This window comes from Punica granatum, chromosome 4 (assembly GCF_007655135.1).
Source record: "Punica granatum isolate Tunisia-2019 chromosome 4, ASM765513v2, whole genome shotgun sequence".
NCBI lineage: Eukaryota > Viridiplantae > Streptophyta > Magnoliopsida > Myrtales > Lythraceae > Punica > Punica granatum.
The window spans coordinates 34633783-34650423 of record NC_045130.1 but is presented as its reverse complement, the minus strand read 5'-3'; the positions used below and the strand labels follow the sequence as shown (position 1 = coordinate 34650423).

The 16641-nt window shown below is 42.1% G+C and overlaps 3 protein-coding genes and 1 non-coding gene across 5 annotated transcripts; 3 read left to right on the top strand and 1 right to left on the bottom strand.

Annotated features, from left to right (window-relative positions):
* Positions 1–661: 661 nt before the first annotated feature.
* LOC116204468 (conserved oligomeric Golgi complex subunit 5) lies at positions 662–5497 on the top strand. The gene is made up of 3 exons (XM_031536563.1): positions 662–1873; positions 3024–3497; positions 4093–5497. Exons 1-3 carry the CDS (start codon positions 764–766, stop codon positions 5029–5031), a joined length of 2523 nt encoding a protein of 840 aa, XP_031392423.1. The 5' UTR covers positions 662–763; the 3' UTR covers positions 5032–5497.
* Positions 5498–9989: 4492 nt separating this feature from the next.
* On the top strand, positions 9990–10062 carry TRNAR-ACG. Its single transcript has one exon. It is a non-coding gene; the product is annotated as a tRNA-Arg (tRNA).
* Positions 10063–10661: 599 nt separating this feature from the next.
* Positions 10662–11997, top strand: LOC116202368. Its single transcript, XM_031533905.1, has 3 exons — positions 10662–10984; positions 11071–11142; positions 11540–11997. Exons 1-3 carry the CDS (start codon positions 10801–10803, stop codon positions 11833–11835), a joined length of 552 nt encoding a protein of 183 aa, XP_031389765.1. The 5' UTR covers positions 10662–10800; the 3' UTR covers positions 11836–11997.
* Positions 11998–12146: 149 nt separating this feature from the next.
* On the bottom strand, positions 12147–14270 carry LOC116202367 (cytochrome b561 domain-containing protein At2g30890-like). Of its 2 annotated transcripts, none has more exons than XM_031533903.1 (4): positions 13914–14270; positions 13501–13665; positions 12845–12996; positions 12147–12752 (listed from the first exon to the last, which is right to left on the bottom strand). In XM_031533903.1, exons 1-4 carry the CDS (start codon positions 14049–14051, stop codon positions 12449–12451), a joined length of 759 nt encoding a protein of 252 aa, XP_031389763.1. In that variant the 5' UTR covers positions 14052–14270; the 3' UTR covers positions 12147–12448. The 2 variants fall into 2 exon arrangements, with proteins under 2 accessions (XP_031389763.1, XP_031389764.1); XM_031533904.1 differs by having other exon boundaries at positions 12845–12993; positions 13914–14267.
* Between the last annotated feature and the right edge of the window lie 2371 nt (positions 14271–16641).

Sequence of the window (16641 nt, the reverse complement as noted above, 5' to 3'; positions counted from 1 at the left end):
CTAGAAATCTATCCTGATTTGGGGAACTTTTACTGGCTTGTGGCATATACCACGTGATATACACATTACGTATAAGACTTTCTCGGAATTTGGGGAACTTTTACTGGCTTGTGGCATATACCACGTGATATACACATTACGTATAAGACTTTCTCGGAATTTCACTTTGCATCGGATGATAAATGGTATCGGAATCTCGTCCATAGATTGTTAGATGATAGCCAATCTAGTGGCTATGATCAGATTCGATTTGCGAACCATTAAGACTGGCGAAATCTTCTTTTCGATAAATAAAAGGGGATTGAAACAAAAATAAAATAAAATACAAGAACGGGTTATGAAAATCTCAACGATGTCACCAAAAAGAAGCGCTTATACACCAGTTGAAACGTGTTGACCTCAGTGCGTATGCACTGGTGACTGACTCCGCGCCAACCAATTATCGAAAGAAGATGGGGAAACTCGGTTGTCCCTTTTAGCCTCCCCTCGATCCATCCCTGTCTGAGCTCGATGAGGTCAATCCGCTCCACTTAAACTGGACAAGTGACCGTGAGAAGAAGTGGATGGGCCCGGCCCATTGCTCTAAGCCCACATGATAACAGTGGGCCCATTAAATCCTCAGGCCCAATTAAATAAACGCGCGGAAGTTCTTGCAGCTTAACGAAGCGTCTGAAGATCCTCCTTCTCTGAAGAAGAAGCACCAAAGTAGCTGACCGAGTTAGTTAACCTTAGGGCGGAGCCGAGAGCTTCTCCGATCACATCAATGGCGTCTCCGGCGGCACTTCAGAGATCCCCTCTCTCTTCCTCCCCGTCGTCCCCTCTCCAGCGCCTATCCACATTCAAAACCTCCGCCACGGGCACGTCAACCCCCGCGGCCACCGCCACCACCGCGTCCTCCGCCCTCGACACCTTCGCCAACGACCCGATCTTCTCCGGCTTCCTGTCTCCGTCCTTCTCTTCCACTTCTTTCTCGTCTGCCGCGCTTTCGTCCGGCTCCCCGGCCTCCACCGCCGAGAAGCTCCACAACGCCATCCGCCTCCTTGAGTCCCAGCTACGCTCTGAGGTCCTCTCCCGCCACCACGACCTCCTCTCCCAGCTCTCCTCCCTCAAGTCCGCTGAGCACTCACTCTCCACCGTACGATCCGCCGTCTCCTCCCTCCAGTCTTCCCTCCGCCGCATCAGATCCGAACTCTCCGAGCCCTATGCATCCATCAGATCCAAGTCTCTCCAGCTCTCCAACCTCCACCGCACCACCGAGCTCCTCCAGCATACTATCCGTGCTCTCCGGCTATCGAAGAAGCTCCGTGAGATGGCACCGTATCCGGTCATCGATCCCGAGAAATTCGACCTTGCCAAGGCTGCCCAGCTGCACTGCGAGATCCTGGGTCTCTGCGACGAGTATGATCTCACCGGAATTGAAGCTATCGACGAGGAGCTCAAGTATGTGAGAGAGATTGGAGACAAGACGAGGAGCGAGGCAATGAAGGTATTGGTGAGAGGAATGGAAGGGTTAAACCAAGCAGAAGTGGGAACTGGGCTTCAGGTGTTCTACAATCTCGGCGAGCTGAAGGCCACTGTGGAGCAGTTAGTGAATAAGTACAAGGGAATCGGAGTGAAGAGCATTAACTCGGCGCTGGACATGAAGGCAATATCGGCCAGTGGAGGAGGAGGGTATGGGCCTGGGGGGATTAGAGGGAGTGGGACGCCGCAGATTGGAGGAAGTGCGAAGGCTCGGGAGGCTCTGTGGAAGAGAATGGAGAATTGTATGGATCAGTTGCATTCGGTGGTGGTGGCAGTATGGCACTTGCAGAGGGTATTGTCCAAGAAGAGGGATCCGTTCACCCATATTTTGTTGATTGAAGAGGTCATTCAGGTGAGTGCCTTGCCTTGGCCTTTCCTGTGTTTTGTGCGATGAAACCATGGGAGAAATGATAAAAAGTTGAAACTTTGCTACTCCGTTTCAATTTCAGTGTGCTGGACTCAAGTATAATATCAGTTGCATAATTATGTGAGTGCTGTCATTTGATTAGAAAGCTGGTGTCAATTTTATTTAAGGACATTGATAAATGAATTGGGGGTTTGCTGTTTATGAGGCAGATGAGGCTTTAAGGATTTGAATTCAATGACTGATAGGAAATGAATTGTCGTAATCTATCTTTTGTTTGTTTCCCGTGGAATAACCTTGTAACTGACTTAGTTTATGGATGAGACCGACTGAGCAGCCAATCAGTACTGTTAATCAATTTTAAAGCTAAAATTTGGAATTTGAAGACAGTACACCGACTCTTTGTGGCTTGGCGGTCAAGTTTGCCAAGAATGAGGCAATCGATGACTGTAAGTGAACAATAGTATTGTGATTCTCCATAACGCAAACAATAATGTGAGAAAGTAGACCGCTTTATCAGCATTAGAAGTTTTAATTTGAGGAAGAGGAACATGGAGTTGCACCTACTTACTCTGCTGTGAGGGTTGATGTGAAGATTTTGAGCTCACCAAATAGGGTAATGACCAAATTGCTTAGTACTTCTGGCTTAAGGTAGTTGGTATAATAAGAACGAGTGGAAGTTGTAACTCTTATGTTACTTAACTAAGTTTTGGCTAGCATTTAGGATAATGAAATTGAATCAGGATATCAATCGGGATGTAGAAAACTCATTGGCAAGTCTTCCTGTGTACTGTGATTCAACTGACCTTTCCGTGGAAATTATTGGATTTGGCAGAGTTCCAATTTGAGAGACAACAGTCCTTCTAGTGCCTTTGAAAGATCCATTATTGGTCCTCGAGTCTTTTGACTTGTAGCTTTATTTTGGATTTGTGGGGACTGTGAAAGTTTTCCAAAGTGTCTTTTTTGGGATCTTACGCATGCTTTGATGTAAGCAATCATTTCTTTTTGAACAAGTATCATTTACGTTTCTTGTCATGATAATATCGTTACCGAATTATCTGCCATGTTTGATGCATGTTTTGATGCCTTATGACTTCGTCTCCTCTGTCCGTTGCTTATACTCCCTGTGCCTGTGCAGGAGGGTGATTCTGTGTTGACAGATCGTGTCTGGGAAGCACTTGTGAAGGCTTTTGCAAGTCAAATGAAATCTGCTTTCACGGCGTCAAGTTTTGTGAAAGAAATTTTCACTATGGGATACCCAAAGATGATCTCCATGGTCGAGAACCTTCTTGAACGGATCTCACGTGATACTGACGTCAAAGGGGTCTTACCAGCTATTACCTCCGAAGGAAAGGATCACATGGTTGCGGCCATAGAAATATTCCAGACTGCTTACTTGGCCCTTTGCTTGAGCCGTCTCTCAGATCTCGTGAATAACGTGTTTCCAGTTTCTAGTCGTGGAAGCTTCCCTTCAAAGGAACACATTTCAAGAATTGTATCACGTATTCAGGAAGAGATCGAAGCTGTTCAGTTTGATGGGCGTTTGACTCTCCTCGTCTTGCGTGAAATAGGCAAGAGTTTGCTCCTGCTAGCAGAACGAGCTGAATACCAGGTGATATACTCATTGAGTGTATTTTTTCCAATAGAATATCTATATTTTGCATGAAAACGGTTGACGTCTTATCTGTTGTTTGTGTAAATAAAGATTAGGTATGTAATTCTTATATCTAGTGATGACTGGAGTATCATCTAAAATCCTAGTTTACAACTCCTCAACTGTTGTCGAAATACCAGACTGGACCAAATGTCATGAGAAAACCCATTCTAATCCAGCAGTCTAGTCAGAACTGTTATAGCTTTGCACTGCATTAGACTGGCATGAACCCATTGAAAGGTATTTTGCTTAAAATCGGGTCAATTGGTCTGGTCCGATCTCCACAAAGAAATTATAACGTTATGCACACTACAGAGTACTGGTGCTAGGTCTTGAAGATGGAGCTTTAATGCCTAAACCACTCTGACCAAACCAAAACTGTTGGCAGTCTTTGTAGCATACTACTGAAACCCATAGTGGTGATAATGTGGAAGGTGAATGGTCTACATGGCTGAACTTGTCAACCATCTAACCAGGCATTCTTTCCGGTTTTGAAGAACAGTCCAGTTCCTAAACATTCGATTTAACACAAGCATTTACAACTAAATTTCAGATATCTACTGGTCCTGAAGCACGCCAAGTAACGGGTCCTGCCACCATGGCCCAGCTGAAGAACTTCACCATATGTCAGCACCTGCAAGAGATTCACACGCGCATATCATCTCTGATAAAGGGACTGCCACCTGTTGCCGCTGATGTGCTGTCTCCCTCGCTTGGTGCAGTTTATGGGGTTGCATGTGACTCAGTGACATCCTTATTTCAAGCAATGCTTGATCGCCTTGAGTCCTGCATACTGCAGATCCACGATCAGAATCTTGGTGATCCCAAAACAGATGCTGCTATGGATAATAACATGTCCCCTTACATGGCAGAGCTGCAAAAGTCTATTCTCCACTTCCGAAGTGAGTTCCTTTCTCGGCTTTTTCCTCCATCTAATACTGCTGCTGCTGGGACAGAGACAATATGCACCCGCTTAGTTCGAAATATGGCTGCACGGGTTCTGAGTTTCTTCATAAGACACTCTTCCCTCATAAGACCCCTCTCAGAGTCAGGAAAGCTGAGGCTGGCACATGACATGGCTGAGCTGGAGCTAGCTGTGAGCCAGAACCTCTTCAAGGTGGAGCAGCTCGGAGCTCCATACAGAGCCCTTCGGGCATTTCGGCGTCTTATATTTTTGGAGACCTCTCAGCTCAGTGCATCCCCTCTCCTTCAGGACCTGCCCCTTAATGTGATTCTTCATCACCTCTACACACGGGGCCCCGAGGAGTTTCAGTCTCCCTTGCAGAGGAACAAGCTCACGCCTCTTCAGTACTCTCTGTGGTTGGACTCGCAAGGGGAGGATCAGATATGGAAGGGGATCAAGGCGACTCTCGACGATTATGCTGCTAAGGTGAGGGCGAGAGGGGACAAGGAATTCAGTCCTGTGTATCCCCTCATGCTCCAGCTTGGGTCCTCCCTGACAGATGCTGCTTCTTCGCCCTTGAAGCAATAAATATTGAACGTGCACTCTGAGAATTGGATTGTTTCTAACCGGAGCAGCTAGGCATCTACCTGTCCGGGACGTTATGGTGTTGAGACTGGTTGCGAGCTTCGCTGTTGCCGGAATATACCCTCGATCATAGAGGTGAATGATTTTCTTGCTCCTGCAGAATATCGAATAAGGGAGGCTGAGTTTTCATCCAACCGAAAAGCTTATTTTAGGGCCAATCAACTCCTGGGGCACGGGTTCATGTGGTCATGCAATTTTCCCTGCTTGTACAAGTTCAAGTTGTCTTATGTAATTAGGTTCGACCATCTTGCTGATCCTCCTCCAAGAATTCGTTTTTGCCCTTGTATTGTCAAAAGTAAACATATCCCATACCCGTTGAAACACGATGACTGACAAACAGAACACTGTTTGCGAAATGCTTCGAGGTTCGCAATAGAACAGGACTTGATTGCAGAATCACATTCTCTCATCTTCCCATTGTTCTGAGTGATGCTGCCATCTAGCTCTATCATGTGAATGAGTACCTATCATATGCCAATTCCATTTCTCTTCTTTTTTAATTTGATTAAAACATTGTTAATCTATGATTTGCCAATTAGTTAAATTGATAAATGGATTGATGTGGGATGAGTTGATAACGATTTTGATGACAAGGCATTCCTAATCTCGGAGCTGCTCGAATTTTGTCCCTTCCTAGTCATGCTCCATTGTCTAAATAAACGGCACCATTACATTAACTATGTAAGTGAAGAGGATCGTTTTATAATGCCTCATGTTTAATCTGAGAAATTCTACGAACCACAGCTGGACCGTTCGCGTTCAGGAGCCCCTCGGAATCTTGAGATCAGAAAACAGCCGATGCATCAGTGATCACCTGAAACATGAACCGCTGGATACTGGGATCGATGTCGAACTTTAACTAACCAGACCACTTCTTCCGGTTCACCAAAACCAGCTTAGCTGCTAAACGTTACTTACTTACGGGACGCCGATGCGAGAATTCTGGGACGCATACGGGGGGACCAATGAGGTGGGCGACAGCCAAAGCCAAAACTTGAGATATTGATGTGAATATGGAAGGAGAGTTGGTTTATTATGCGGTGGCCGCATGTACTGCACTTGGTTTCACACCCTCTGATTTCGATGGAATGTCTTTTACTTGATGTCCCAAGACAAGATACATGTGTATAGATCAATTCACATCCATAATTTTCGTAATTTTTCTGTGACAAAATGAGATACTCTCAAAAACTATCAATACGAAACGGTTTTGAAAGGCAACACTGCAAATAAAATGATATATTTATCAATTATATTAGATCTCATGATTTATTTTTTTGTGAATCAATTATAATTATAAATATAATTATAATATATGTAATAATCGAGATGCAAGACGTGGTTGCACCATATAAGTCAAATCGTAAACCCTCAGTTGCACGTTAATCAACCTTCAACTCTACTTAAGTGTATTTTTATTATATTTTGTTTGAGCTATATTCAATGCAACGTTTCAATTCCAGTCAAATGCATATTCAATATACTTTTTTTGACTATATTCAACGATTTAAGGATTTATGTCAATATTATTTGTTTTCTCAAAAATTGAAAGAAATTCTTCGAGATTTATATGTGACTTTTTTCCAAGTTTAATATGGTAAACATCCTATAAATTGAATACTTAAAAGTTAAAACTTCATTTTACAGATGATAATCTTTTGACTCACTAAAGTTTTTCCAACGCCTTAACCTATATATGATGTATATCTATCACTCTTTATATGCAAATATACATCTTACAGGATAATTATCTCTTAATATTAATGTTATTTGTATTTTCATGAGAGACTCAGATAAGTATTTACTTATCATCATAATTTTTACTTATTTAACTCTCACTCATAGTTTGTCATGTTCATCGCGTCTATTTAGGAGAATATACATAGCTTTTGATATCTTCTTCTCCATCTATATTAGTCATTCATTATCTATTCTTTTTCATGCAAAAATTGATAAAAGATTACCGTGTATCAACTAGTCATGCTAGAAATTATTCTGGATGTTCTAACAATATTTTAAGAGAAATAATTATAAATTTTCAATAAATATGTTACTAATTCTATATAATAATTGAGTTTTTCTTTTTGCTTAAAGAGTACTCAAGCGCATACAACAGTGAACAGTCCCAAGCAGAAGAGAACAATTTCCTGAATAGTTAACGGCGTGCCCCAAATGCTCTGCTACCTCTTAATCAATTAACTAATTAGTAATAATATAGTAATGCCAAACTTAATCAATTATAATTAATTTGGTCCTTCATCATATAACTATAGTTAATCAAATGGTCGGATGTGATCACGAAATTACCAGCCTCAATTGAATTGACCAGGACGTCAACACATTTACACCTATTCCATGCAAAAAACCAGAAATTGGCCTATAATATTCTATGCTATTTTGATAGCCCACCTTACGGGCTAATACGCAATGCATAGAACTCTTGACTTAGGAACACGACTCTGGTGTTGATTAACAAACTTCTTGATTGAAATGATATTAATACAATCTAGAAGATTCCTCGCGCTATATTCATATTTGAATTTTGTCTGATCGGCAATATGTCGTGTGAGGTTCAAAATTCACGAATCTTGCTTCTCTATTTTCGGGATGATATCTTCGCTTCGCTGAAACACTCATCATCAACTGCTGTAATTGATATGTCACATATGAGTACCCATTTCTCGTATTCATGGATCGGAAGCAACCAAGTGCCTCTCGTCGAAAAAGTGTATAAGGAAAAATACACATGAAAAAAGAAATACAAAACATGATTTTGATAAATTAATTAGTTAGGTAAAATGATCTCTCAATCAATCTTGTGTATACTTTTGTTAGAATAATCCCAAAAAATTAAATTAATTAAAAGATCATTTTCATCGTATATCACTACTAAATTCCCAGCCTTGTCATGTTTCGACCATCCATGGGAACCAAGCTAGGGTTTGATATATAAAGACATCCTCGGATGCTCCGTCGATGACAGCCCCATCAAACCATAGCCAAAGTTTGATAATTCCTAAGCTTTCCTTTCGTAAATTACTATGGGGTTGAAGAAAATGACCATCAACGACGGATCCCATACATCCTTTAAAATATCTGAACACAACAACGTTGAGAAGATCAAGAAGAAGATCATCAAACGACAACAACAACCGCCGATCAACAGCTTGATAAAAGTTCTCCGCCCGAGAGTCTACATCACAGATTCCTCCGCTTTCAAGTCCCTTGTCCAGCAGCTCACCGGGAATGGAGTCCCTGGTATGCCTCCAGTCGATGCTGATATCCCAGTTGCACCGGCCTCCAAAGCTCCGGTCGTAGATATAGGAACTGTCATGCGAGAGCTGGAGGAGATGGTGTCGCCATCCTTTCATGATTATTCGTCACCATCGGGTCATCTGGCATCCCTCGATGAATCCTCGCCATGCCCATCTGACGATCATAGCTCGTACAATAGTCAGCAGGAGGCTGATCACCATGACCACCAGATGATGCTATCTGATTCTCCGGTCGATGAGAGCCTGAGCTTCTTGTTTGGTGATTTGGACATGACGATGACAGAAAATTTGTTCTCTTACCATGATCTGGAGTCCTGGCTTCTCGATCTGGAGCCACCGGAGGTCAGCGTATATGACTACCCGCTTACTGGGCTTTTTTGATCAGTTTTGTCTATTGGAGTTCTTTTGTGTGCGTGTGTGGGTATAATAGGCATGTTCATATATCGATTTCAACGTTATCGGCGAGAAGATTATCAATCATTTACTAATATATAGCTCGGGGACGTCTGAAGAACTGGAAGTTAAAACCATGCATGGTTTTTTATGCATATATATATATATATATTGTATGTGTATGTCCGTCTGTATGTAACAATGTTTTTGTATATATATCAGAAAACCATGCATGGTTTTTGCTGTATTTCTTGTGTACCTGTAAATTAATGGTGTATATATATACACACACTCCCTTGTTTCGAGTATTATGGAAAGCAATGATCGATGGCGCAGATATACATTTGTATATGTACTTGTGACGCGTATCAAACTCAGGATAACTATTTAATTACTCTTGCTTAGTATAATTCCAATCCTTATCCGAGATAATGATCGATCCATATATGAAATTTCAATTACCGTGATGTTGCGCGATGTATTTTTCATGTAGTTTGATTTCTAGGTTGTAGATATCTTGCAATTACATATGCCAACTCCTATTTACTTTAGCTTCAAGAAATTAATTTTTGCTATTTCTAAAAGTACGTAGAATATATCTATACATTCACTTCACTGGGAGACAGATGATATATGAGCTCATCTGATTCGCAATCGACATTAATATACATCGAGGAGAGGACTTGCATGCGTGCAATTGTCCCTCGATACAAATCTTCCAGTATCTTGTGTTTCACAAAAACCAATTCACATCGTGCCCCCGATTTTTCTCTATCATATGTACATGATAACATGCGCAACACATTGGCATAGGTTGGGATATTATTCCCCTCTCTAATCTTGGAGATAAATTGCGCAGAATGATCGCTATTGGTGCTATTTGAACCCCCCCCCCCCCCCCCCCCCCCCCCCCCCCCCCCCCCCCCCCCACGTAATCTTTGGAGGGCAGAACAAATTGATCGTGCAAGTCCAATAACATCTTCTGTGGAGTTTTCCGATCACGTCCTTCAGAAAATATTGTGAGAAATTTCTAGGAAGTGTAACGGATGGAGGACGACTGGGACCGCGTTTGCTTCCCGAGCTCACGTCACGGAAATTGAGACTTGATTTCCTCGACTTTGTACATTCGGAGAATTCTGCTGAAATTTCATGGCTTTTGCATCATACTGCAGCAGAGAAAAGGTTTTAGACATTGAAACAATAGTTATACATATCGTTAAAGGAGCAAGAAATGACTCCGTGGCCCAATGGATAAGGCGCTGGTCTACGGAACCAGAGATTCTGGGTTCGATCCCCAGCGGAGTCGTTTTGCCCTTTTTCCTGTTTTCCAATATTAGCAGACGTTTTCTTCATCGTTTCTGGGTGGAATAAGAGATGAAAAACATGCATTTTTTTTTTCTCTTTTACCTCCCGAGTCTTGGACTTATCTCGTACTTGTGGATCCCGACATATAAACCATATCTATTCCGAGAAGACACTGTTTTTTTTCGGTGAGTCCGAGAAGACTAGTGTTGATCGTAACACAAACTCGCTCCCTCTAGTAAAACCCTCTGGGTATGTTGGATCGGATTTCTCTTCCGGCTAATCCCGCTTGGAACATGACTATAAGACTGGCGGATCGAACCACATCCCGTGCAGCTCCCGGGTGGGGGAAGATTAATCTTGACGGTGCTTACACGTTCTCCATGCTTTGGGAAAAAAAAAATCTATTATTTATATTTTAAAAAAATAGAAAATATTGACCCGTCAGATGAAGAGCGTGGATGATCCCCGCCATTGATGTGAACTGAACTGAACTGAACTCCCCCCACAGAAGAAGCCTGCATATTTTATGTGGAGGAGATGTTTTCGCCTTCTCCTCCTCTGTCCCATTCCATAAGCTCGAGCCTGAGGTGGCCATAAGACGACAATGGAAATTAAAAATCTTTTTCCTTTTTTTTTCCCTTAAGACTCAGAGGCAATGGAAAATGCCAGAACTCAAACAGAACACCAGCAGGGACGCCATTAATAAAGCTCGAGGAGAGAGGATCAAGACACCGACTCCATGGCCTTGAAGTTCATCTCTGCTCCCGTTCTTCCTTCATTCCACACTTTCCCAGAGCACAGCCGTCTGTCCAAGCTTCACCCTTTGTCACCATCTCCATCTCTATGTCCTTCTCCTTCTTGTTCGAAAGCATTTGCTCTGTCAGAAGGAGCTGAAGGTGGAGTCACCGAGGAGGACCCTCCAGGTGAGCTAAAAAAACCACTTTTACCGATTGTTCCGTCTTGTTTTTGCCTCGAGTCGTTGATTGATGAAGACCCTTTCGCATTGAAGGATCGCTGTCTTCTGCTCGGACGCAGCTCGGTCTGTTGGAGCAGCTCACGTCTTCCACCTCCTCTGTCGATGGTGAGTGGTTCTTCTACTCTGTGATTCTGTGATCAAGCTGAGCTTTTGATTGCTTGTTACTTGCTGGGAAGGTCAGTTATTTGTTGCAAGAAATTCCGGAAATCGATATCGCAAGTATGCTCTGCATGTTGCGGTGAATTTGATATGAGATGCGTATTGCGGTGTCTGTGTCCCGTGATACAACATGCAATATCATCACTTGTGTTGTCTGATTTTCTAATCGGAATGGGTCGAGAAACACGGAGTTAAGACCGTCTTTGATGTTGCGGGATGAAAGGGGCAACATTCGGATTTCAGGATTTTCTTCCTCTGTACCAACTACCAAGCATCGTGGATTCCAGTTAGTTGCTGCTCTGCTCCGAATCGGAGTCTTAATTCATTGGCAAAATGTGATCAGGTTATGAGAGCTATGGGAGCTCCCAGAACCTTACGATCCGTGACCAGCTCGCACAAATGGTGGGGGATAGAGAAGGAGATTTTGTCGTCCCGCTCGGCAAGAACCTGAAGAAGGTGAGTGCAAAGTTCCTCACTGTCTCTCAGAAGAGAAACATCAGAAGGCAAACCTACCTTAACGAGGTCTCTCAGAGGAACGATTCAGTTTTCTTCGCCACCATCGGGGCATTTGTGATCCTTCCCCCTTTCATCATACTCGGTATAGCTATACTGACTGGTTATGTGCAGCTCTTCCCCTAAACATTCGTAGTTTAATACACTAGGATTTACATATGTATACCTTTCAGGGCTTCTGCTCTTTTGCTATTGTTTCGAGCATTACGAGATTGTAGGAAGATGATCTGAATCATAAAGTTTTGTTCGAATTTGCTCGATATTATTGTTTGTTCCTTCTTGCAAAAACTATCTAGTTGCTCACGTTGACCTGATTAGCCGATAAAATGATATGTTATGACCTGCATGAAATCATTAGAGATGCTTCTAGGGGGTTGTTAGGTTGAACTTTCTTTCAAGCAATCATCTCCTGGAGAAATTATTCATACTAACTGAGCTTTTAATGAATTCAAAATCTTATTATTATGTATGGGGACACCAAAAGTCCTCTCTCGCAAAAGCAATTGATCCTGAAATAATATATGACTCTAAATCCAATTTACAGAGGCGTTCACTATCTTCCGGATCCTTGTTCTAGAAAAAAAAAAAAAGGCATCTTATCGGCAATCCATCTGCTGCTATGCCTGCAGTATATAAACATCACTGTTTCACCGGGATCAAAGCCATGATTGGAAGCTGAATTTGTATAAAGAATGTTAGTACTTTAATCTCATAAAGCAAGCAAAGATCCGGGAAGGACTCAAGCAAGTTGCAATCCGTTCTGTTTCTCATTTGGTGAGGCGGTTTCATCTGTTGATTTTGATGAATCGGTCCTGGCGATCGACTGGCTTTTCTGTATGTAGACCCACTTGTCTTGGATAAGGTAGAGGAGAGCAATGATGGAGGTCTCCGCGGTAAAAATAATTGTCCAAGTGCTTATACTCCGCGATGTCTTCTCATGGTAAGCAAGCAATCCCGTGTATATGTTGATAACTCCAAGCAAAGCCACCACAGTTCCTAATGCCCAATGCCCTAAGAACCACATGCTTCTACCTCTCGATCCTCTGCAAAAATAGCACAAAGTCGGTCAATTTTTTTTAAAAAAAAGTCAACAATTATTCAGTATCCATTCAAATGTTGCACTCAGTAGGTTTACCTTTGGGGTCGTGCAAACCCGGTTATGGCTTGGACCCAAATAAGGCCATATAGGACAATACCGATCCTCTGGTGACCGTTGTTGAAGGAGTTATTGAAGTTCTTGATCGACATTATTGCTGCCACTGTGGAGAGAAGTACAGAGAGCATCTGCTGGAGAAATCAAAACTGCTCATTTAACTGATAGAAAATACACACAATTTTGGCAATTGGTTATGTTAGTTATCGGTATCCCGGTTTTATGTTTACTGGTACCCGGTGATAGGAAAGATGAGTTGATCCACAAGGCATAATGAACTTGAAGATATGTTCTAACTATTAGCACCATTGACGTTAATGCATTGATTGTAATTATCTCAATCAATTTTAATGCGAACTAACTATCTGGGTTCAAATGGTGGTTACAAGGTCATGGTCGACGCATAAGAGAAGCAATCATTATATTTTTTAATTTTCTCTTCATTATTCTGTAAAGTTTCATAGTGGGGAATCTCCTTTAGATTACGTTTTAGAAACCTCTTCTAATCTGTAAAGGGAATGAATGATGGCTGTGGTGGAAGGCTATCTATACGAATAGCTGTTTGATTGTTTCTATTGGGAATGTCAAAGATTTGCTGGAAAAGTAAGCGTCTGAGAGAGGGAAATCCATTTACTCGCCTGAAGAATTGCGTGAGCTCGAAAGAGGGCTGTGGCTCGTTTCCTGCTAATTTCTTCTCCATTCGCCATCCTAATGGTAAGAATCCCGATTGGCATCAAGAAACCCAGCGAGGCCCAGAGGAGGAACCCGTGCGCTGTGATCTCGTACATTAGTTGTGAGTTCACCTAATACAAGAAGTTTCTGAAAACTGTTAACTTGTAGTAATTCAGCTTGGAGAACAGCAGAGTTATGTTTTTTGATGTTTCAGGCCTGTCGTGCGACCCTGAGTGGTTGCTTGGATTGAGGGTTATGGTCATCGTATAGAAACTCTCATAACCCTCCAGAATCCTAGCCTCCATAACCCGCAAACCAAACAAGATGTAAGAGTATCTAGGAAAGGAGTACTCGGTTGTACAGATAAAAACCGAAGTACCTTATCAGAACTGCTGCCTGCATTTCCGGGGTTCTCCTGCGACGAGCTGATGGCTGGAAGCGAGAGAACCAGCAGAAATGCACGCGTTGTGAAAGAAACTACTATGCCGGAAACTCGCATTTGTTTCTCCAAGACCATGAACGGATACAAGAACCGAAGGAGACCCAATAACCCTTTTGAGGAGTGACCACTGAGGATTTTGCAGTCTCAGAGGATACAGAAAGATTGTGATAAATTGAATGTGGGAAGGGGATGGAGGGATTTAAAAGGAGCAAAAGTTATAGTGGGGAGAAAAGGGCATGTGGGGCTGAAGTTTGACAGCTTTTTATGGAATTGGTGGAGTTGAAGCAGAGAGCAAAATGGAATGTCAGGCTTCAATGGTGGGACGAAAGAAGGCAAAAGGAAAGGGGCAAAGTGGGTAGAGACTAGAGTGTATACAACGATATGTGGTGCAATTGGCAAAATGCATATTATGTGGGAAGCTTTACATGCAGTGCAAGGTTTTTAATCTCACTGAAAGCATCTCATGGCTAATCCTGCACATATTAATTTAAGTCAATAAGATGAGGACACTTCGGAATTTCATTGGAAGAAAAAAGTGAGTGATGTGTAGAATCTCCCGTAGCAGTTAAGATCTCTTTCTGCAATCCCCACTTACGCTACAATATCTGTACACTCTTGAGCATGGACAATGCCGTCCACCCGAACAGCAGAATGGATGAAATCTGTTATCGACATGGCATAAAGCGTTCGAATGGAACAGTTATCGTAACAAAAGATAAGGCGGTAAGTGCTTATTTTACTGCAGTGAAAGTCGAGGGTCAGTTTTCTGTTGTCGTTTTTCTTTAACGACACTAGGTAACATGTAGTTAAGCTATAAAACTGGTCATTTTACATCTGAAAAAGTCAAAGAAAAACCAAACGCGTATCGGAGCATTTTCTGTGCTACCAGGATCCAGAATGCTGGATCGGGTCAAGTGCATATGAGAGACATGGATGGAAGAAACAACACGCATAGAGTTCACGCCTTTGCTTCTTTGCGGGTGTTCAAAGATGAACTAGGAAGCCGAACGGCACACCAGATCATTAAAGCAAATGAGTCTTCAGGCTTTGCCTTTGCCATTATGTCACACTCTTCTTCGGAACCGGAATAGCAGTTATCAGAAATGAAGATTGTGGTTCCAACAACTCCATTGCCCGTCCATCATGTGTCTAAGGAGCCAAAAAGAAGGATCATGACACAGGGTAAAGTACGTACAGAGGATTGGTCAATTTCATGGTTGTAGAAGCAGAAAAGTGAAACTTTTGGCTGGCTGTAAGTTTCAAATGGTAGGATTTTTCATTAAAAGCAGCAAAACTGGGGACCCTCTCATCAAGTATTTTCCTAGGAGTCCTTTAGTTCATGGTAGGGCCTTTTCCATGAACTTTTGTTTAATTTATATGTTAGCGATGCGAATATATACTTCTTTAGCTAATTGTTTTTACACTCTCTCACGATATATGTTACCTTGAGCTAGACATTCAAACCTAGTTCAGGGTCCTGAACTTGTAGTCCTTCACTGTGGTTGGAAAATGCTATATGAATAGAAGTATAGTGCCAATCGACATGGACCGATCTCTTCCATTAGGTCATCATTTAAGGTCATGTTTGTTTTGGACGAGCTTGTTTTGTCATTCGAGTGGATTTTGAATTAGTTGTTGCGTTCGGGCCCTAGGAATTCGATTGAAATCATTCTCAGTCATCCAGATAAGTTGGTATTATATATCGAAGATGGTTCATGGACTGAAATTTGTGGCTCTTAGAATGTTTTCTGGTTATATGAGCCCCTCGGTTCCGGCAATCTTAGAGTCCCTTACGAGTTTCACCATAGCCAGAGGCCATGTGGTCGTCCTTGCTCTAGGTCGGGATTGCTTGCCTTAATTAGTTAACTACGTCCCCGCTGAAGCCTATGGAGTATTCTGTCATCTTTAGAAACATCGGCTACTGGGTTAATTAACTGGACTAATTAACCGGTCGTTGATGACAGGAGCGGCAGCAGCAACTCCCTCAATTGCCATAACAAAACATCGATATGCAATAAGACATCCTAAGAAGCTACCTTAAAAATGTTTTACTATGCTAAACAGACACAGTCGAATATTAGCCACAACATTAAAAATATAATCTTGCGCGCAGATTTAATCGAGTCCCCACACGGGCGCAAACACATGTGCCGATCATCACTGACATTCCCTAACGTTGGTTGGCATGTCTCATTATGTCCCTCCCAACTGCAAAATTTCCACCATTCCAATCATCAGAATGCGAGAAAATTGGGCTTAATTACTAACTGCAATGATGCAGAAATCTCCATTTATTGATGTAAGATAAGGAAAAGGTAATCATGGGGCTGTAATTTCTATACGGGGTCAGCATATATTTTCAAAAGCCATGAATAGTAATGAAAAAGCAGCCAAGTAATGTCTTATCTCTATTGATGGCAACATGTTTAACTAATATGCTTGTGAAATTAATTTTTGGCTTTGCAAGGTATAATCAATAGCACTTGATTAGAATCGAGCCCTTTAACAACAACCATCTTTCTTTCATAATTGAAGGAGGTCTTGATTGAAGGGTACCAAGAAAGATAAATAGGAATATTCAAAATGAAGGACAAACATATATTTATTCAGTTGATTAACAGGGTCTCAAGTTCGACTCTCTACACTTGCATGTTGCCTCTTATCC

Coding starts and splice junctions, on each gene's coding strand:
- LOC116204468 (XM_031536563.1), top strand. CDS start 764: ATGGCGTCTCCGGCGGCACTTCAGAGATCCCCTCTCTCTTCCTCCCCG. Junction 1,874..3,023: donor TGATTGAAGAGGTCATTCAG/GTGAGTGCCTTG, acceptor GTGCCTGTGCAG/GAGGGTGATTCTGTGTTGAC. Junction 3,498..4,092: donor CAGAACGAGCTGAATACCAG/GTGATATACTCA, acceptor ACTAAATTTCAG/ATATCTACTGGTCCTGAAGC.
- LOC116202367 (XM_031533903.1), bottom strand. CDS start 14,051: ATGGTCTTGGAGAAACAAATGCGAGTTTCCGGCATAGTAGTTTCTTTC. Junction 13,666..13,913: donor CAGGCAGCAGTTCTGATAAG/GTACTTCGGTTT, acceptor TTCTTGTATTAG/GTGAACTCACAACTAATGTA. Junction 12,753..12,844: donor GGGTTTGCACGACCCCAAAG/GTAAACCTACTG, acceptor CTATTTTTGCAG/AGGATCGAGAGGTAGAAGCA.
- LOC116202368 (XM_031533905.1), top strand. CDS start 10,801: ATGGCCTTGAAGTTCATCTCTGCTCCCGTTCTTCCTTCATTCCACACT. Junction 10,985..11,070: donor CACCGAGGAGGACCCTCCAG/GTGAGCTAAAAA, acceptor TTCGCATTGAAG/GATCGCTGTCTTCTGCTCGG. Junction 11,143..11,539: donor TTCCACCTCCTCTGTCGATG/GTGAGTGGTTCT, acceptor AAATGTGATCAG/GTTATGAGAGCTATGGGAGC.